This window comes from Ipomoea nil, unplaced genomic scaffold, assembly GCF_001879475.1.
Source record: "Ipomoea nil cultivar Tokyo-kokei standard unplaced genomic scaffold, Asagao_1.1 scaffold1043, whole genome shotgun sequence".
NCBI classification, from domain to species: Eukaryota; Viridiplantae; Streptophyta; class Magnoliopsida; order Solanales; family Convolvulaceae; genus Ipomoea; species Ipomoea nil.
Window position 1 is genome coordinate 5,588,650 of NW_017617471.1, and position 22,467 is coordinate 5,611,116.

At 36.1% G+C, this 22,467-nt stretch overlaps 2 protein-coding genes across 2 annotated transcripts; one reads left to right on the plus strand and one right to left on the minus strand.

Moving 5' to 3' along the window:
* The first annotated feature begins 1,878 nt into the window (after positions 1 to 1,878).
* LOC109181181 (3-dehydrosphinganine reductase TSC10A-like) lies at positions 1,879 to 2,499 on the plus strand. The gene has a single exon (XM_019330933.1). It carries the CDS (start codon positions 1,879 to 1,881, stop codon positions 2,497 to 2,499), a length of 621 nt encoding a protein of 206 aa, XP_019186478.1.
* Positions 2,500 to 2,878: 379 nt separating this feature from the next.
* LOC109181957 (wall-associated receptor kinase 2-like) lies at positions 2,879 to 9,254 on the minus strand. The gene is made up of 4 exons (XM_019331943.1): positions 8,260 to 9,254; positions 4,504 to 4,662; positions 4,234 to 4,410; positions 2,879 to 4,110 (listed from the first exon to the last, which is right to left on the minus strand). Exons 1-4 carry the CDS (start codon positions 9,197 to 9,199, stop codon positions 2,981 to 2,983), a joined length of 2,406 nt encoding a protein of 801 aa, XP_019187488.1. The 5' UTR covers positions 9,200 to 9,254; the 3' UTR covers positions 2,879 to 2,980.
* Positions 9,255 to 22,467: the final 13,213 nt, after the last annotated feature.

Consider the following 22,467-nt stretch of genomic DNA (forward strand, 5'->3'; position numbering starts at 1 on the left):
GTGAGATTAATAATATATTAAGGCCCTGTTTGGTAAAATGATTGTTAGCTAATAGTTGTTAGTTGTTAGTTGTTAGCTGATTGTGTTAATTAGATGGTATAAATGGTTGATAACATTAGCTGATTGTAGAAAAGTGTTTGATAAATTAGCTATTAGATGATAGCTGTTTGGTATAATTTTTTTCTCAAAAAACTAATTGAAAAAGTTGCTTGGAGTAGCATTTTGAATTTTAGCCTTTTGGAGTTGCAAAAAGCTAATTAATCAAAATTTTATATTGATATTTTAACTAAATCAAACAATTAATAATGGTCAAATAAGTCAAAATTGACCTATAGACCAATTTTTAACCAAAGAGGGTCTAAGTCTAATTTTGGATTCTGCAAACTAAAGAAGCCAACCTTAGCTTGTCAAGGTCGGCGTTTATGTTAAAGTCTTCTCGGTGGAGTCGTTGTGTGATCTTGACTGGTGGTCAACCATAGCTTGTAATTCACGTTGATAGGAAGTAATCCCCACTCTCAAGTTGAGAGCAACCCCCAATAGCTGATCTTTGATGATTTTTGGTATATTAAAAATTTAGTGTGTCAAAATACTAACATAGTTATGACTTTTTAAATAAGAAGTTTCAGGTTCGAACCCCCTTGTTTTCAATTAATGTAGATTTGATTTTTTTTTCTCTTGCAAAAACATGGAAGATTAAAAAAAAAAAAAAAAGACAGACTGGGCGTCTGCCTCTCACGAGCCAGAAATGATTGTCTTTGTGTTTTATTTAATTTTTTTTTTCTTTTGGTCTATAGCAACGGTCAAGATTGTTTCTTTGTCTCCGGTAGGAAGCAAAGACTTGGTTTTTTTTTTTTTGTTTTTTGTTTTTTGTTTTTTTTTTTGATTTTTCTCTTGCAAAAACACGGGAGATTAAAAAAAAGAGGGGCATTTGCTTCTCAGGCAAATTATACTATGTATTAAGGTGCACAATGTATTGTGCGTCAACGACGTTTGATCATGTTTTTTTTTTTTTTTAGAAATCCTGTTTCTCGTTTCTACTATTAAATTCAAAAAAAAAATATCGGTTTCGAATGTACATAAACTCATAACAGAATACACATAAACTCATAACATAATACATAATACACATAAACTCATAACATAATACACATAATCTAACATAATACATAATACACATAAACTAATAAAATAATACACATAAACTCACACACCACATCTTGACTTACAGTATCCACATTCCTGCTGAAGTTAACAGAGGATTTTTGGTAATTTATAACTTAATTGCCCTGCAAAAAACATTGAGGACTGCTTTCAGCACATGGCATTCCAATGAGTTTGCCCTGCAAAAAAATTACATTGGCTTGAGGTAGGTTAGACCGTTAGATGTGGCAACCTGTTTGAATTCTACACATTTGAGGTTAGATATAGTGCTATTAAATAAAATTCTTAAAAAACGTAACTTATAAGCTTTTTACATTACAGGGCATAATAATCTAAATTTACACTTTATGTTTTGTATATTGTAAAGGATGAATCAACAATTTGGTCCCTCACTTATTCGCGACTTGTCAATGTTGTCCCTGAATCACGTATTCATCGATTTAGTCCCCGAAAATAATTGTTTTTCGTCAAATTAGTCCCTATGGCCGTATTCCGTCAAGTTTCAGGCGAGAGCTCCGATTTGCCCTGGGCATTTTGGTATTTTCACGCCTTCTTCTTCATTCCATCGTCGCACAGCAGCTTACCCAAAAGCCAAGGTCGCCGGAAAACTCCATTGCCGGTTTGCTGCCTCGCCGGGAGGGATCAACTTGAAAATATTGCAAAGTACGAGGAAGTCATCAACTTGAAAATAAACCTCCATTCTCAAGCTTTCCATCAATGGCGAACTCTTCTCTCGTTCTCCTCTCCCTTCTTCTTCTCCTTCTCCCTCTCTCCCTTCTCCTCTTCCTCTACCTCATCGTCCGGCCGCGTCCCGTGAAAGTCTCCATCAGCAACCGCCACGTCTTCATCACCGGAGGCTCCAGTGGCATTGGCCTGGCTCTAGCTCTCCAAGCCGCCGCAGAAGGTGCCAAGGTCTCCATACTAGCTCGGAATGCCGGGAAGCTCGAGGACGCCAAGCACGCGATACTGCGCGCCACCGGCTGCGGCGTCGCGGCGTTCAGCGCCGACGTCAGAGACTACAACGCCGTGAAGATGGCCGTGGAGGAGGCTGGGCCTATCGACGTTCTGGTTTGCAATCCCGGAGTGTATGCATCGAAGGAGCTGGAGAATCAGGAGGTCGAGGAGGTGAAGATGATGATTGACGTGAACTTGACAGGGACTTTTCATCTCATCAAAGCGGCGTTGCCGGGAATGATCAGCCGGCTGGCGAACCGTGGACCTGGATCAATTGCCATCATTTCGTCTCAGGCCGGCCAGGTATATTTCCGATCTTCTCTCTTTTTGATGGGTGACAGAAAAAAATTGTACTCCTTAACAATTACTAAAGGGTGTACGTGATGGATATATTAGGGATGGACGGGGAACAAAGTGACCCCGTGGAGCATTCAAAAAACATAATCCAAATTGCCTCGCCGGAAAACTCCATTGCAGGTTTGCTGCCTCGCCGGGAGCTCCATTGGTCAAAGTTAATGAAGAAGAAGGCGTGAAAAGACCAAAATGCCCAGGGCAAATCGGAGCTCTCGCCTGAGACTTGACGGAATAAGGCCATAGGGACTGACTTGACGAAAAACAATTATTTTCGGGGACTAAATCGATGAATACGTGATTCAGGGGCAACATTGACAAGTCGCGAATAAGTGAGGAACCAAATCGTTGATTCACCCTATTGTAAATTATATATGAATGATTATTTATACACATTCTTATTATCTCTTTTCCTAACAAACACAAAGAGCTAGAAATAACACATTATTTTTTTGAAGTATCTATGGAATTGAAAAAGCGTAGGATTATCATACATGATATGATGTAACCAGAACTATGGACTAATTGGAGCTGCATAAAGATCAATCGACTCATCCTGTTCATGTATATAACAAGAAGGCTCGGCTGAAGACTGCTTAACTGAGTTTCTTATAAGTTCAAGTTCATTGGCTACTTCCTTCATTTGAGGCCTATCTTCTCCCTTCAGCTGAAGACATCTCTTCACAAGCTCTGCAATTCTTTGAAGTTGATCCAGTGTCCCCTCCCTTACTAGTCTAGGCACAATAATCTGAAAAAGTCGATTCTCATTCATGGATTGAATGAAAAATGCTGGTAAGATTCGATCATCCCCGCTTATAATTGAAGGCACTGGCCTCCTTTCTGTTAGGAGTTCGGCTAAAACTACCCCAAAACTGTATACGTCACTCTTTTCTGTCAACCTACCCGTTTGGAAGTATTCTGGATCCAAATAACCAAGTGTTCCTTGGACTAGTGTTGCCACATGTGTACGATCCAAAGGGATTAGCCTGGAAGCCCCGAAATCAGAGATTTTTGCAGTATAGTTTTCGTCTAACAATATGTTGGTTGACTTAACGTCCCTGTGGAATATAGGCACAGATGCAGCTGAGTGAAGATAAGCAAGTGCCCATGCAACTTCAATTGCAATTCTCAGACGATTTTCCCATGACAACCAATCTGGTGCACCTGCTAAGTTGTGGATATGGTGATGTAGAGTTCCATTGGAGATATATTCAAATACTAGCAAAGGAACTTCAGCTTCCAAGCAACACCCCAAGTATCTGACAACATGACGGTGATTGATCCGAGAGAGAATAACCACCTCATTGATGAACTGCTCAATTTGAGTCTCATCCACTATTTTTGATCTCTTAATTGCAACTTGGAGCATATTTGGTAAGATTCCTTTAAATACAATGCCATTTCCACCTCGACCCAAGATCATGTCTTGAGTGTAGTTATTTGTAGCTTCCGTGAGCTCTTTGGCAGAATAAATTTTGGTCACGTCTGAGCTATCGCTGCCTCCATCGGTGATCTTTTGTTTTAGTAAAAAGCCACCATTTTGTTCAAAGAACTTGAGCCTCATGTTAGCATGATTTGTTTTCTTGATGATATAGCATAGTGAAGTGGCCATTGCAATCAAGGCAAAAATTCCCAATCCCATCCCTGTATTGATGGTAGGGCAATCAATATATTAAAACGTTCAATCATTTCTAAGAACTCAATTTCTGAAGGCTTAGGATTAGTCTAATTGGAAAATCTAATTGTATAAAAAACAAAAATCATTACCTAGAGAGAATTTAAACCATGGGAAAATTGAGTTTTTGTTCAAGGGAAGGCAACCCTGACCATCTTTTCTACCGTCGCCATAGTACCCTTCATGACAAGTACAGTTGAAGCCCCCTGGAATGTTAATGCATTCCAGTTCACAGGTATTTTTCTCGGGATTTATGCATTCATCAACATCTGGAACGTAATACACTTTAGTACTAATAAAATATTAAATACATAATGTAATATAACATAGTAATAAATACGGAATATATATTACGTACGTACCAGTGCAACCTGGACTTAGATATGGGTTGCCTTCATAACCATCATCACAGCGGCACATGTAATCTCCTTTTCCTGTGTCTGAATCTATGCAATGACTATTGGCTTGGCATGCATATGCACTTCTGTTCTGTGCTTCCTTGCATCTCGAGTTTCTAATCGCTAATTCAAGTGGAGAACATTATTAATATTCTTCCAAAATCCAAAGGTTGAACTCCAACCCTAAAGGGGCCCACATCCCGATCCGACAAAGCATTATTAATATTATTATTCAACATGTAAGCTAAGTATAATTTTTAATTAACAATTATAAAGTTATTAGAGTTTGTATTATTCCATTACCCTAACCCAATCCAAGTATTATTACTATTTTGTTATATATAGTTCATTTATAAAATAAATAAAAAAATCAAAATGACTCATTTGTTAGAAAATATTTTCATTTATGATGTTTAGCTAAAATCAAGAAATTGTCATTTCTATTTGTTTCATTTTCAACAAAAAAAAAAATACAAAATTATTATTAATTATTAATTATTAATTATTAATTATTTTAATAATAATAATAATAATAATAATTTATGAGTTTAAGTTTGGATCACACTTGTGTGAGATCGCCTCACGGATATTTATTCGTGAGTCGGATCGGGTCAAATCAACATGCAAATGTCATACTTATATATGGTCAAATGTAATATTAATCAGGAATTAAAAAAAAATTCTTATAAGAAAAAATGTAATACTTTTAAAATAATATATAATACTTTTACATTTGTTACCCATTTGACACCTATTAGAGAGGGAGAGATAGGCATGAGAGGGATTTGAAAAATATTTTCTGAATAAAAATCTTGAAAAACATTAGTATATTTTTCGTCAAAATGAATCATTTTTCTTTTAAACAAGATGTATACTTTTCATCAACTCCATTGAGTATTCAAACATGGTGAAATTCAAAAAATAACTCAGAAATTAAATTTTTCAAATTTTCAAACAGACCCTAATTGAGTGTTTGTAGTGGTAATACACGTGCTACTTTAACATTTTATAGTACGAATGGTCCTCTAAATACTTAATATAATACCACAAAATAAATATTATGGAGTAAATAGTACTTCCTCCGTCATATTGTATGTATCTTGTTAGGTTAACGAGACTTGATTGAAGTTATTATTAACTTAATTTTTCATAATATTAAGTTAAGTATTAGTATGTAGAGTAAATATCCAAAATGGTCCCTCGACTATAGCTAAATTCACAAATTGGTCCTCGACTTTCAATTTCAACCAATTAAGTCCTTAACTTTGTAATTTTGACACGATTTGGTCCTCCATCTATTTGACCGTTTGTTGACCGTGATCGGCAATCTCCAAAAGAACCTTCAGCTCTCGTCGGAGCACGTGGAGGCCTCCAGGATGACGTTGCACTGGTTCGGAAACACGTCGTCTTCTTCGCTCTGGTACGAACTCAACTACATTGAATCCAAAGGGAGGATGAAGAAAGACGATCGGATTTTGGTAGATTGCTTTCGCCAGTGGATTCAAATGTAACTGTGCGGTCTGGAAATGCAACCAAAACCTTAAAAAACCGATGATGGGCCATGAAATTACATATATATCCTCAAAAATCACAGTCAACAAACGGTCAAATAGACAGAGGACCAAATTGTGTTAAAATTACAAAGTTAAGGACTTAATTGGTTGAAATTGAAAGTCGAGGACCAATTTGTGAATTTAGCTATAGTCGATGGACCATTTTGGGTATTCACTCTTTATAAAATTTATATATTTAGAAACTATACTAAAAGTAGAACAATATTAAACACAAAAAATCACATTTAAAAATAAGTGAAAAAATAATAAAGAAAATAAATGAATAAGAAAAAGTTGGTTTGACCAATGAATACAAACATGGTTGAAAAAATCGCTAGGCGCTCCTCGGATGCTCGAGGGGCGCCTAGACAACGATTAATCAGTGTCACGCTCGTGTATTTTTTATTTTTTAAAAATTTGTTTAAATTTTTTAATTTTTTAAGATTTGATAATTATAAACTATTTAATACTTTAAGGGCTCGTTTGGTTCGCGGAAAATATTTTAAGGGAAGTGGAATTGAAATTCCATGGAAAAACAATTACTAGGAAGATGAATTTCATTGTTTGGTTGGTAAAAAAAGAATTACTGGGAATACTAATTCTATTGTTTGCTTAGATTTGGAATTGTAAGGAATAACGAGTATAAAGACCTATATGCCCCTACAAATTAATAAGAGTAATATAATTAAGGAATAAGGATCAAATAGGCCACTGAACTGCACACTAAAGTGCAATTAGGCCATCGAACTCAAAAATAATGCAATTGGGTCCCTAAACTACACAAACTCATGCAATTAGGTCTAAAATGACATGTTGACCTGAAATTGTGCTGACGTGGCGGTTATCAATTTTAAAAATAAATTTTAAATATAATTTAAAATAAAATAATTAATTTATAAAAAAATAAATAAATAAAAATAAAAATAAAAAACTAGAATTGCCGGAGACGATTCGTCTCCGGCAGCTTCGTCTCCATTGCCGGAGACGAAGCTCTTCGTCTCCGGCCATGGAGACGAAGAGCTTCGTCTCCCTAGCCATGGAGACGAAAGACTGCCGGAGACGATTCTTTTCCGGCAGTTTTAGTTTTCGTTGTTTTTTTTTTTTTTTAATTTTAAATTATATAATTTTAATTAATTATTTTATTTTAAAAAATATTTATAAATTATTTTTAAAATTGGTAACCTGCATTTCAGGTAAACAAGTCATTTTGGACCTAATTGCATGATTTTGTGTAGTTCAGGGACCCAATTGCATTGTTTTTGAGTTCGATGGCCTAATTGCATTTTGGTGTGCAGTTCAGTGGCCTATTTGACCCTTATTCCTATAATTAAACAAGAAAGCAAGGGTAAAATAGGCAATCCATATCACATTTTCTTCCCATCTTCCATGGAAAACAAAATCCTTAGTCCAACCAAGGATTTTGTTTTTCATCAAATTTGAGGAATTCATTTTCCAATGGAAAATGAATTCCATGAACCAAACACCAGAAAACAACATTTTCCTTCACTTTAAGGAAAATATTTTCCTTTGGAAAACATTTTCCATGAACCAAACATCCCCTAATAGTTAATACTAAAAATTAAATACTAATCTAAATAACATGAGTTTGAACAATTTAGGATTATTTTGTTCAAAACGATATCGTTTTGAGTGAAATAACCCATTTAGAAAAAGAAGGGAACAATAGCTAATCGACAGACTAGACGACTTAGTCCGTGCTAAGAGGTTTAGTCGGTTGCCTAAACCACGGATTATGATGATACGCTAGGTGGCCAGCCAATATCTAGCGCCCTACACGTAGAGGTGACCACGGTTTGGTTTGAACTGGATGGTTCAAACAGAACCGTGCACTGTTGAACCGGAACCAATATGGTTCCGATTACGGTTTGAGATGAAAAGGAACCGGAAAAAATTAAATATTATAGTGTTTTTTTTTAAATTTTTTTAATAATTCCGGTTAGAACCAGAACCGGAACCTTACTATAAGGTTCCGGTTCCAGTTTCGCCATCCACAGAACCCGAACCGAACAGTCCGGAACCGTGGTCACCACTACCTACACGCGGATTAATTGATATCTAGAGGGAATTTTTGCAAGAGTAATGAATAGTATGTAGAACAGATAAAATGAGACAATTGGAGTATATATTTATGCAATTGCATACGAACCGATGCAACCGAGATATGGATTGCCTTCATAGCCATGATTGCAGCTGCAAAGATAACCTCCGAATCCCGTGTCGGAATCTACGCAATGAGTATTTGCTTGGCATGCATATCCACTGCTGTTTTGGGCTTCTTTGCAACTCAAGTCTCCAATTGTCCAGTCTACTACAAGCGCAACACTATCAACAACCCTTTGAACAAAATTTTGGTTACTCAAATCAGATGCACCAAGGAATCTGAATCGACTCGTGTCTCCAATATACATGTGGCCGCAGGGATTGAAGGACCAGACCTTGGTGTGGTTCAAGGCACTGACAATACGAACGGAGTAGAACTTGTTGGAGCCTTTTGGGATGGGTAATTGGCAGCAGCCGATACCGGAACAAGTCCCGTTGTGAGGCACTTGAGAGGCATTAGAACAGCTGGAAGTGCATCCGGTAATCATAGTGGTTCCGTCCGTTATCCGGACAATATCGTCGCAGCCTACGGTGGTTATCTTGTTTTCAGGGGAGAGGCTGTAGTGATATTCAACTTTTCCAACGGCCAGGTTCCAACCTATGTATTGCCGATAAACCAATGTTCCGTTGGATTCATAGCAATTGTTAATCACTTGTAGGCCGGAAATCCGTATCTGCCTATCTGATATGCCATAGACAATTGACCTCCCGCCGAAAGAGGTCAAGTCGAGGATTGGCCTTGGTGGATTGTAATCGGTTCCGTCGCAGAGTATCTGGAATTTGGAATCAAATGCACATCCACTCCCGATTCCGAATGGGTACGGAACCGTCAAGTTTCCGCACTGGGTTGGGCAACCTGGACGACCAATCGGAGCTGCAGCTTGGCTCAAGTTGGTTGTCGTCGTCTGGGCAATAGCCGAGGAAGACAGGAAGACGAGCACCATCAATAAACAACGCCCACAAGCAACAGGGGCAGAGAATTCCATAGCTGTATGAGGATGTAATATATTAGCAATTCGATCTGTATTTGTATGGATATATAAAAGCTTGGTTGGCATGAAATTCTATTTATACACTATATGGATATATAGGCGAAGAAGCCGGTAAAGGCCAAGTCACCAGTCACGCATGCAGTGGCTAACTGGCGGAGGCCAATAAAGGACTTAAAGAGAAGTCCAGCACCTAGGGTCTTGAAAATGTAGGGTGACTAAAAAAATAAAGTTATACCTTCGAACTAGTAAAGACAAAGTCTAGCACCTAGTGGCTAAAGAATTGTTGGACGGAGGCCGATAAAAGGTTTAAAGGTTAAGTTCAGCACCCAACATCTCAAAAATGTGTGCGTGCTGGTATAAGAAAATAAAGTTATACTTTCGCTACTAGCTATAGCTTTTGGCATACCGATAAGCATTTGATCCTAACACCCCCTTTAATGAAAGAACTGAGCTACCACACAAATCAGAGGGTATGTTTGTTTAATGAGTTTGTGCATTAGGAATGAGAATTAAAATCAATGTTAGTATGTTGTTGTTGGACAATTTTTTAAAACACAACTATGAGATTTAATTATCATTTGTTAAGAAATCAGATCAGAGAGATAAGGAAGAAATGGGTTACAACATCATTCAATTAAAAACTACATTCTCTAATTAAAATTGAGTATCATTAATCCATCTTTTTGATAATATGATTTTTAAGTTTGGATTAGTGCTTTTAGAATTTTGTTTTATTTTTTTGTTCATATTGATGCTTTGGAGATCATTATATAAGGATCAATTGTTTTGATTTTGTATTTTTTTTAAATCATTATTCCCATTATAGGGTCATATATAACCAAACATTAATATTGGTAATTATTCTAATTTCATCCTACTACCAAACATACAAAATACTTTCACCAAAACCTATTACTATTACCAAGTATTTGATTATCATTCCGATTACGATTCTCATTTGCGAACCAAACGCACCCCGAGTATTGGCAGTGATCAATTGGCCTGGGTCTACATCATGCATGTTTGAATATAATTGGCGTCAAGTTGTAGGTAGCTACCATCTCCCACGACGTCCTATCTACGTTAAATATGTATGAATTCAAACTTTATCGTCCAGTTGTGCCTTATTTGTCTATTGATAAATAGTCCTGTGGCTCTTATAGCTGGGGAGATGTTAAGTCCATAAGCAATAATTGTAGTTGATGAAAAGTACTAATAAGCTACATGTTCCAATGTTACCATCACGTTTTCCATTTCCCCTAGAATATATGGTCGACGCTCATGTTTAGAAATTTTACATTAACTTATTAAGCGGCCAAAATTGAAGTTGTTTTAATGCTGACAGAAAAATCAATTCAAATGAAAAGACAAAAGATATGCTTAAGCCACATCTCACCATATTCCAACTTCGACTAGAATGGTCTATTGAGCATATCCTAATCCTAACTATAATAAAGCTAAATTTTTTAGTTAAAAATTCCCGCCCAAAGCACACTACTCCGTTTGGTTAAAACATGGATTACAGTATTTTATATTGTGAAACGCTTGAAGAAGATTATGGTTGATTAACGCATGAAGAAGATTACAGTGCATTATTATATTACAGTTGAGTATGTCTTGTATAATACTTTGTTTTTATAAGATGTCTACTCCTTCAAACATATGAGTTGAATTCGCAGCAAAAATATATGAAAATTTAAAGGATGGGTGATTGAAAGTAAAAGAAAAAAAAAAAAAAAAAAAAAAAAAAAGAAGAAAAAAATGAAAAGAGAAGTCCATTTTGATACGACCTTATTTGGTAACATATGATAAGTTAATTTTGATTGGTTTATCTAGTTAATAGACTACTTTAAGTGATTGGTGATGATTTTTTTGTGCAAAAAATAAGGAAGAGATAAAATTATGTAGATTTAAAAAGTTGATATTTATGTGTAAAGTACCATTCTCATTATCGTTTTTATGACAGTCATTTTAAAAAAGGGGTAATGATACTACTTAAAAAAAAAAAAAAAAAAAAAAAAAAAAAAAAAAAAAACTTTTGAGAAGAAGGCACCTTCTCACTCCCAATTTTTTTTGGGTAATTCTATTTACACCACCTATTTTGCTATTTGCACCACCTATTTAGTAGGTTAAATAGCTTTATAAGTAGTATAAATGCAAATTTGCTATTTACACCACCAGCATTAAATATGGTCAAAGATTATTATTTATTTTTCATTTTTTTAATTAAAAATATTTAAAAAAAATTTAAAAAAAAAAAAAAAAAAACCTCCCTACCGTCACCTTCTCCGGTGAGAAGGCAGGGACTGCCTTCTCACCGGAGAAGGCACCCCAGTGGGTTGCCTTCTCACCGGAGAAGACAACCCAATGGGTTGTTTAAAAAAAAAAAAAAAACGAAGGAAACAAACCCAGGGGTCGCCTTCTCACCAGCGACCCATGTAGCCTTCTCCGGTGAGAAGGCAGCCCAGTGGGTTGCCTTCTCACCGGAGAAGGCGGAATTCTTCTTTTTTTTTTTTTTTTTTTTTTTTTTAGTTTTGAATTAATTAATTATTATTTAAACCTAATAAATGTGATTTAATTAAGGTGGTGTAAATAGCATTTTGACCACTCATTAGGCTATCTGCACTACCTATGTATAATTTATAAGTTTTTAACTTTTTATATTTTCAATGTACTTTTTACTTCATTTTGGTCAAAGGGGAGTGTAAATAGCAACACCCAATTGGGAAGACCGCAATGCCATTGCCTTCTTCTCATTTTCATTTTTTATTTTTTATTTATTAAGTATTATATAATATCATAAAAATATTTTCCGTCCCTAAGTTACATGGTAATTGTAGAATTTGTCTATATTTGTTAGTCGTGTTCACTTCTTATTCTTAAGTTTAGACATTTCGATTTTCGATTCATTTTTTTTTAGTTCGATTTGGTTTATGTTTTTTTCGGTTTAAAAATGAAACCATTTAGTTTCATATTTTAGTTCGGTTTTTGGATCGGATTTGGTTCAGTTCAGATTTCAGTTTGGTTTGAAGACTAACATTCTCTAGTTATCTTGAGAATATAACTATTTATTTATTTTCACTAATAATTTAATTTTGAAAAAGGTAAACAACAAGTCCACAATGTATATTTTAAATTTCTATATTATAAAAAAAAATAAAAAAATAAAAAAAACTAACAAATAGAAATGAGCAAGACCAGGCCAACAAATAGAAGTGAATTTTACAATTTCCAAATAATTTTTTTATATTATTTAATTAATATTTAATAAAAATGAAAAATGAAAATTGAGAGTCAAGAAGGCAATGACATTACATTCTCCCTAATTTAAAAAATTGATGGTCCATTTGGTTCACGGAAACAATTTGGATGGAATATGAATGCTATTTCATAGGGAATAGAATAGGAATTGTATTCTTTTGTTTGGTTCTCTAAAGAAATAGACTTTAGGAATTGTATTCCAACGTTTGGTTAGTTAAAGAATAGAAAAGGAATATATGTTTAAAAAACATAAATGTCTTTGTACAAAATATATTATTATTATTATTATTATTATTATTATTATTATTATTATTATTATTATAAAAAGTGAAAGAGGTGCGACTAGTTTACAAACCCAAAACACAATTTCTAAACCTAAAGCTACCCACCGCCACCACTGGACAATCGAACTCCCCAGGCAATCAAAAAGTTGCGAAGATCCTCCATCTGGGTGGCCAACACCAGTCTGAGCAGCGGCTGAAACCGTAGTCTCCATTTGCGAAGCCAAGCATGAGCCTCCACTACCAACGACATCCACGGACTGCGACGGAACCCCAACGACGGAAATTGGCCCACTGCGCAACAACCTCCAGAAGTTTCGACGACCGCCGATCGACAATCTGACCAGCGACGAACGTCTGGACATCCCCGACACCATCTGATCCTCCATGTAATGACTCCATCGCCGGGGAAGCTTTGAGCGATGAAATCTGGGTCTGATTGCGAGAAGCCTTTGTCGACCTTCGATCACCAAATTGAGGGCGGCGATCACGTTGTAGAGGCCAGACAAGACCTTGGGAAGGTCGCGAGAGAGGTTCACCTCTCCGTTGAACAATTGCAGCAACTGGGCAATGGCGATGAGCATCAGTGACGACCCTCTCTAGCGACCCCCGACGAGCAGGGTAGAGTAGCGGCGATGGCTTCGACATGGCAGAGCACTGTGACTTGTTTTAGATTTATTTTGGAGGTAAATAGGAAATAGTAATTTTAAGCTATTCCTAAGAACTCAGGAATAGCCTAATACAATATTCTTTAGAATAGAAGATTTTACTAAACAAATGAATATGTCTATTACTGGGAATGCTATTCCATTCAAGACCTATTCCGCGAACCAAACATGACATGAGAGTGAGAAGAAGGTAATGCCATTGTCTTCTTCAAAGTTGTTTTTTTTTTTTTTTTTTTTAAAGAAAAAATTAGAAGGCAATGACATTGCCCTTTTTTTTTTGGGGTGAAAATCAATACCATGAAAACGGTGATGCCATTAATACTTTACACAAAATTGTCTAGGTTTACAAAATTACACAAAATTGTCATCTCTTCCAAATCTACATATTTTAGTTTGCCTTATTACATTAGTTTATTGGGGCAATAAAAAAAATCTGAAAAGTTAAAGAAAATAGAGTTTTTTGTTTACTAATTGGTCTTAATTATGAAATGACCATTTTACTCTTACCATCCCATATTTTTCTTGTTGTAGTTTATATACCTTGTCCCTTTTTTTTTTCCTTTTGTTTGGTAACATCAATAATAATTTTCTTTTTGATTTCGCTCATCATTGTAATCTATAATAATAATAATAAAATAAATAAAACTGTTTTGAATGCTACTAACTCTATTACATTGTAGTATGCACAAAGAGTCAACAACGCCTCCATTGAGGCTCAATCTCATGACCTTCCACATGAGAGAGGTCACTACATGTCATCTGAATATAAGGTGTTTGGCACTGCAAAAGTAATTTAAGAGTTAATAAACTAGCACAATATGCATGTTTATGCCTTTATATATCATTTTACATACAATCAACTAAAAATGAATAACTAATTTACCAAACATTTTTTTTACATCCAATTAATACTATCAAATGGTCAAAATCGCTAACCCAATAAACTATCAACTATTAGCTTAATCAGCTATTAGCTATTTGTCAATGTTGGGAAAAATCCCACCACCTGTGACAAATAAAATCACAGGACCGACAAGAGCGCAAATACGAGATGGTGCAAAATAGCCCAAAATAAATAACAGACACAAGGGACACAAGATTTACGTGGAAAACCCAAAAACCACAGGGAAAAACCACGGACCACCACCAACACAATATTCCACTATAACAAATCTTGGGTACAAAGTTGCTGGCTACCACCCGAGCCAAACACCCTAAAAATCATCAAATACAACAACTAGGCCAAATACAATATATCACGTTCACAGGCCTAAAAAGGGATACTAACTCGTACTCAAAATATTCATCCACCACGAACAAGGTGAAAAGAATACAAATATTACGAGCTTACTCAAAACGATGATGCCTGGAACAAACACTGACCTCTACAAAATATTTGATGAAGAAAAGTACCCCAAAGATCTCCGGCAAACCTCACGGTAAATTCATCAGACGTGCGACAAAACCTGCCGACACACGCCGCCACCGTGCCACCAAACAAGCTAGGCAAACCCACGACAAAGTAGCACAAAAAGAAGAAGAAATAGATGTTGCTCCTTCAACTGCTGCATACGGCCGTGAAAAGGAAGAAGAAGAAAAATGGATTTTTCTTCTCTCTATGCCTACTGCTTGTGCCGAAAAGAAAAAGGAATAAATGTGTAATGTAGAAGTTTATGGAAGTGTGTGGTGAAAATGTGGTGGTGAGAAAACAAATGGGTTCACCCCCTTTTTATAAGCATACTGCCAACATGGGGAAAAGAGGGAAGAAAGCAGGGAAGTTATCTCATCATCTTTGTTCTCCAACTTCAACCCAAAAACTCTTCTCTCCAACTTCCACCCAAAAGCTCTTCTCTCAAACTTCCACCCAAAAACTCTTCACTCTAACTTCCACCCTTCAACTTCTACCCAATAACCCATTCTCCAACCCAAACAATTGTCAGCAAACTTTCTCATCAAGCTAACAAATATTGCAGTGGAATAGGCTTGGTCCAAAATGAGCTATTTACCACATAGGAGGGAAGCCCCAACCCAACAAATCTCCCCCTCCCGACTATGTGGAGGATATCGCCGTCCCGGCGATACAGCAACAAACCTCAAGTGACCTAACTTCCATTGGTCCATACACATCAGAATGTATCAACTCTGATGCACATTCCTTTGTTGTCACATTCACTGAACCACCAGAAATAGAGCCTTGCAAAGAGTACAAGTTAGAAAACTTGTTACCTCGTGCAACAACCAGCGAGCCTTGAGCAATTTTCCACTGTCCATCACCAAAGAAACAGCAGAAACCATCATCATCAAGATTTCCAGTAGAGATAAGATTCAGTCTGATACCCGGTCCATGTTTTACATTCTTAAGTACCAACTTTGTGCCATTGCCGGTCTCAAGACAAACTGTACTGGTACCAATCACCTTCACCTGACCATCATCACCCATTCTTAGCTCTCCAAAATCACCTGGAGTGTATGAAGCAAATAATTTCTTCCTTGGTGTAACATGGTAGGCTGCACCTGAATCCACAATCCAAGTTGTCTCATGGCAAGCAACATTGTTGGCATTCTCATTGCAGACGACAAGTAAATCTCCTCCAACTATTGCAACTTGGTTCCCAGTGACATCATCATCATCTTGCTCATTGTCTCTTTTCAACTTGAAGCAAAATTTCTTGATATGTCCTTTCCTGCCACAATAATGACATTCAACATCTCTACCCTTCTGACCCCTTTGCTTGTTTCTCCCCCTATTTTCTGTAACCAAAATCTCTGATTGAGAAATGGAGGTGTCTTGAGATCTTCTTCTTGCTTCTTCATTCAAGATACCACTCTTGACATACTCCATGGTCACAACGCCGTTGGGAGCAGAATTGGTCAAAGAAACCCGAAATGTTTCCCAAGAATCAGGTAGAGTGTTAAGCAACCAAAGACCAAGTACCTCATCCTCAAATGTGATGCTCATGTTTGACAACTGATCAAGAACACCCTGGAAATCATTAACATGATCATTGATCAACGTACCTTCCCTGTATCTTAAATTCATCAACTGCTTCAACAAGAACAGCTTGTTATTGCCTGTCTTGGAAGCATACAGGGTCTCAAGCTTATCCCACAGGCTCCTGGCATTCGTCTCATTAATAACATGGTTCAGAACATTGTCTTCGACCCATTATCGAATATAACCACAAACTTGTTGGTTATCAAAGTCCCACTCCTCGTCTGACATATTTGCTGGCTTCGCACTTGCAAACACAGGTAGATGTAATTTCTTCACAAACAGGAGATCCTTCATCTTGGCCTTCCAAATGTGAAAATTTCTACCGTTCAACCGCACCATATTTATCGTATTTGCCTCCATGTCAAATGTGCCCGATCAACAACCAGGGCTCTGATACCACTTTGTTGGGAAAAATCCCACCACCTGTGACAAATAAAATCACAGGACCGACAAGAGCGCAAATACGAGATGGTGCAAAATAGCCCAAAATAAATAACAGACACAAGGGACACAAGATTTACGTGGAAAACCCCAAAATCACGGGGAAAAACCACGGACCACCACCAACACAATATTCCACTATAACAAATCTTGGGTACAAAGTTGCTGGCTACCACCCGAGCCAAACACCCTAAAAATCATCAAATACAACAACTAGGCCAAATACAATAGTTCACAGGCCAAAAAAGGGATACCAACTCGTACTCAAAATATTCATCCACCACGAACAAGGTGAAAAGAATACAAATATTACGAGCTTACCCAAAACGATGATGCCTGGAACAAACACTGACCTCTACAAAATATTTGATGAAGAAAAGTACCCCAAAGATCTCCGGCAAACCTCACGGTAAATTCATCAGACGTGCGACAAAACCTGCCGACGCACGCCGCCACCGTGCCACCAAACAAGCTAGGCAAACCCATGACAAAGTAGCACAAAAAGAAGAAGAAATAGATGTTGTTCCTTCAACTGCTGCATACGGCCGTGAAAAGGAAGGAGAAGAAAAATGGATTTTTCTTCTCTCTATGCCTACTGCTTGTGCCAAAAAGAAAAAGGAATAAATGTGTAATGTAGAAGTTTATGGAAGTGTGTGGTGAAAATGTGGTGGTGAGAAAACAAATGGGTTCACCCCCTTTTTATAAGCATACTGCCGACATGGGGAAAAGAGGGAAGAAAGCAGGGAAGTTATCTCATCATCTTTGTTCTCCAACTTCAACCCAAAAACTCTTCTCTCCAACTTCCACCCAAAAGCTCTTCTCTCAAACTTCCACCCAAAAACTCTTCACTCTAACTTCCACCCTTCAACTTCTACCCAATAACCCATTCTCCAACCCAAACAATTGTCAGCAAACTTTCTCATCAAGCTAACAAATATTGCAGTGGAATAGGCTTGGTCCAAAATGAGCTATTTACCACATAGGAGGGAAGCCCCAACCCAACGGTCAAAACCCCAATGCTTTGTATTTTTCTTTGAAAGAAGACTCAGCAGATTCATTTATTCATATCAACAAGCAAAACATTAACAAGCATCAATGGATACGAACCGTCAAGATTTTGAATGGGTATGGAACCGGCAAGTTTTTGCACCGGGATGGGTAACCTTTATGAGGAGTTGAATTGATTGCAAAAATATATGAATTTTTGAACGATCGGGATATGAGAGAAAAAAAAAAGTTTTCTTAATGCATCCTTTAGAAAAACAAAGAAGAAAACTCAGCAAATTTCTTAATTCATATCAAAAAGCAAAAACATCAACAAGAGAAAAGAAAGGAATGGGAGATCATTCCAACCTCCCGAGTTAACAAATGAGTTGTACTATTTAATTTGCAAATCATTTAACAAACAAAAATTAAAGCATGTTCCAGAAATTAAAAATCCCTAACTAGATCCTTATTCATATCTTTAATAATGAGATTGAAGGAAGTGAGCATGTTGTGGTTAAGAAGAGTAAGAGCGAATTAAAAAAAAAAAAAAATTTGTTATTGGAGGTGAAAGATTAAAAATTAATGAGATATTTAAAAGGAGTACTTAGAGATCGAGTCATAAATATTATTAATTAAGATAAAAAAATTAAAATACATCAAAATGAGATTAAAAAAATACTCAAAACAAAATGTGAAATATAATTAATTAGATGAAATAATTTGAATAGAAAACATATTGTAAAATACTCAATATCACTATGGATGGGGTTTGAAGAACTCATTTTCTATTTGAAATAAATTCCCCATCAATCAAATAAAATAAAATCTTTTTTTTTTTTCAAATTTGAGGAAAATATTCTCCCAAAAAACCAGTGAGAACAAACAGGACATAAGAAACCAACAAAAGCGTTAGGGCAGTGCGTGTTGTAAGTACCAGGAATTGACTTTGGGTTGACTCATGGATAGGCATTGACGGGAAAGCTAATAATCTAACGTGTAAAATGGGGAAGTATATATTCATTTTGTTGTATTATATTAAGCATTTAGTGTACTACTTAAAGTGCTAAAGTAGAGTATTTTCACTAGCAAACACTCAACTGATAGATTTGAATGTGAAGCTACCAAAAGTTAGTAGAGAAGATATTAGAAATCAGCAAAAAGCTTTCGAGAGGTGCGTGTGGGAAGGACAAATTAACCAGCGTTCACTTTGGTGCAAATTCAAATTATACTGTATGCACATATTTTGGAGATTGTTTTGGACAAGAGTCCACATAATGTGTAGACTCCAATATGTCATTCACATTAGTAGATTTTGATCAGATTTTGAGACAAAATGAGTGAGTGGATGAAAGCGAAATATAGAGCTCCTATTGCAAGAAGGGGTTTTTTTGTGGGTCCCACGCACATGTCAAATGACTATTGAAATTGTACTATGGGCCTTGAATGTAAGTTAATACTTAGGCTGGCCCTATCTCAGAAATTACCCCCTATTTCTAGATGATGTGGCTTTTTGTTAGCAATTCTCTTTTATTTTATTTTGCCCATGTCACTTAACAAGCTTGCATCTGTAGCAAAAGCTATCGACGTGACTATTTTTTTTGTTTTTTGTAAACTTAACTTTTGTTGTGTTCTTTTTTTTTTTTTTTTTTTTTTTTTTTGTTTTTGTTTTTGTTTTTGTTTTTGTTTTTGTTATTTCTTATATATATATATATAGTTTTGATTAATGATTTTTATTTTGTTATTAACTAATTTATTTTAGTTTATTTTTAAATTATTATATTGAAATTTGTTACGTATAGATTTTTAAATCATTTTTAAAAATTACGTTTTTAGATTTTCCTTATAACTATTTTTAATATTTAAAAGTAATTTATTTTAAAAATTACTCCGAATGTTTTTTGATTTGAGGTCATTTTTATTATTTTTAGTATTTAATGTAATTTATATATTGATATAAATTAATATATAAAGAAGAGAAAATAATATTTATTGTGAAAAAAATATTAATTTTTTAAAGTGATGTGAAATTGGGGTCCACTTTAGAAAGTTGGTTGGAATTGTAGGGATGCGGTATGAATAGTAAATGATTTGTAAATTAGACGATGTGAAAGTGGGACCCATTTTAGAAAGTGAGAGAGAGTTGCTGGGATGGGGTTAGCCTACAATTCTACTTGGGGTTTTAATCAAGGAATTAATGTACCATTAATTATGTCAATTTTGAACGAACAAATAACGAATTAAAGGTAAGAAAATAAAATCCAGAACACAGAAATTGATCACGCAATTCGGAGCGAAACATCCCACGTCTGCGGGGCAACTCACGTCAGTCCAATCCACTAGACGTTCACCAAGATTACAAACGGGTTCGTATACAACAGGCCTTAGCCACTACAACCAACTTTAATCTTCACAACATCTCATATAGGATAGGTGTGCAGTGTGCATTTCAATTTCTTCTTCAAGCGCTGATACTGCTGAACTTGCTCCAGGTCGTCTGATCCAGCGAGATCACCACTTCATAACAATATTATAATATGATAAATAGACGTAATATAAGTAGAATTTCCCTCTAACTAGTATCTCTGAAATTTGTGTGATGAAATGATAGAAAATCCTCTTTTTTTATAATCAATTTCACTTAACTATCTTTCCCCAAAGTGTGCTGACCACAACTTACTGATAAATGTCATCCACTTAATTTAAATAATGCTAAATAATAGTTTTGACCAGCTGAAATTAGTTAGAAGATAACTGAATGATATGAGCTGACACTGATCCAGTGAATCCAGAAGCTCTGCCAGAAATTGATATTACAACTTGATAGGAGTCGGTCCAAACATTATAATTAAATTAAATTTTAACCTTTTGACAAATAAATTAGTCAATTTTTTTTTGAAAATCAGATAAGATCAGATTGCATTAGCCATATTCGGCTCCAAAAAAGACGGAGGGACATCCCTCCAAACAGAACTAGCAGTAGCCGCATTAACATGCTTAGCCAACATATGAGCCGCTTTATTAGCGTCTCTACTAACATGAGTAATTACAGTACCAGGCATAGAAGAAATTAAACGTATACAAGAGTCTAAAACAAAACCAATATACGAACGAAATGAACGTGCATTACTAAGACTTGAAACCAGAACCGCGCTATCTGTGAAAAGTCTGACCGCCGTGTAACCGTTATCCTTTAGCCAAGAAAGTGCCTCACACACCGCCATTGCCTCCGCCATAAGACGATTGTTCGGGCATACCATAGGACCATTCGCCGCTACTACGTAACTCCCGGCAATTTATATCCTACACCACGGCGCGCGTTGCACTGTGCACCCAGATGCAAAACGACGTCGTTTTAAATTTTTTTTTTTTTTTTGAAATTTCCCGCCCCAGTGAATGGCAGTAATTTTTTCTTTAAAAAAAAAATCGTTGTTCAAAAATGTACATAATGTTATACTAGAATACACATAATTGTATACATGAATGTACATAATTATATAACAAAATATACATACTCTTTTTAAAAGATAATACACATAATCTAACATAATACATAATAAACATAAACTTTTAACATAATACACATCAACTCTTAACATAATACACACAAATTTTCTGATTCGGATGTACATAATTGTATAAAAAGAATGTACATAATTGTATAAAAAATGTACATAACTGTATGAACAAATACACATAATTGTGTGAACAAATACACATAATCACAGCAACTTCCTACTACGCTTCCCAAAACGACGTCGTTTTGGGAGGCGCGTGACGCACAGTGCTACGCGCGCCGTGGTGTAGGGTATAACCATTGGTAACTCCCATCCTCCTCCGTCACCATAAAACCGTAGGTGGCAGTTTGGTGATTATTGTGAAAGCCAGCATCCACATAGCAAACCAAACCATGCTGCAATTGATTAACATGCAAAACCAGCTGATGCTGCGTCCGTGATACCCTTGGTCCAGCTCCACTACCCTTCCACGCTGTCCAACTTAAGGAGAAACGGCGACACAGTGCTTAAGCATTAGCCAATTTATAATAAAGGTTTAATGTGTATCATTTGTACACTTGCAACTATCTTAAGCATAGCAATGCACGTTTCGCGCAAAAAATGATGCCCAGCCATTTTTGTTTTGTTTTTGCGTCAGACCATTGCCAGACTATTGAGGGTGCCCTTATAAACTAAGATTGAGCTATGATCTTTTTTTGGGTCGCTGAATTGTAAGAATGACCTCTTTTGGGTGGACATCATAATTGTACCCAAAACCAATAATTGAACCTTTGGTTAAGGTCTTAAGAATGAATGAGGTTCTTTTATTCCACCACACCTACATGTTATTAATTAGTCTAACTTATGGCCTTATAAATCAATATATTCTTTCTTATTTTATCAATGTCACAATAGGGGTTCATTGTATAATAATCCTAGGCAAAAATTTGTGTGAGCCATAATCGTATGGAATGTGCCGGGAATTGACTTTGGGTAAAGTCGTCGATCGGCAATCACGGAAAAGCTCATAGATGCAGACCTCACCCAGGCCTACCTGTCTTCTTCATCGCCTATCCCATTACCCATATAGCGTATAAATACAATTTGATTGCCACCCAAACTTTTATCCATAGAA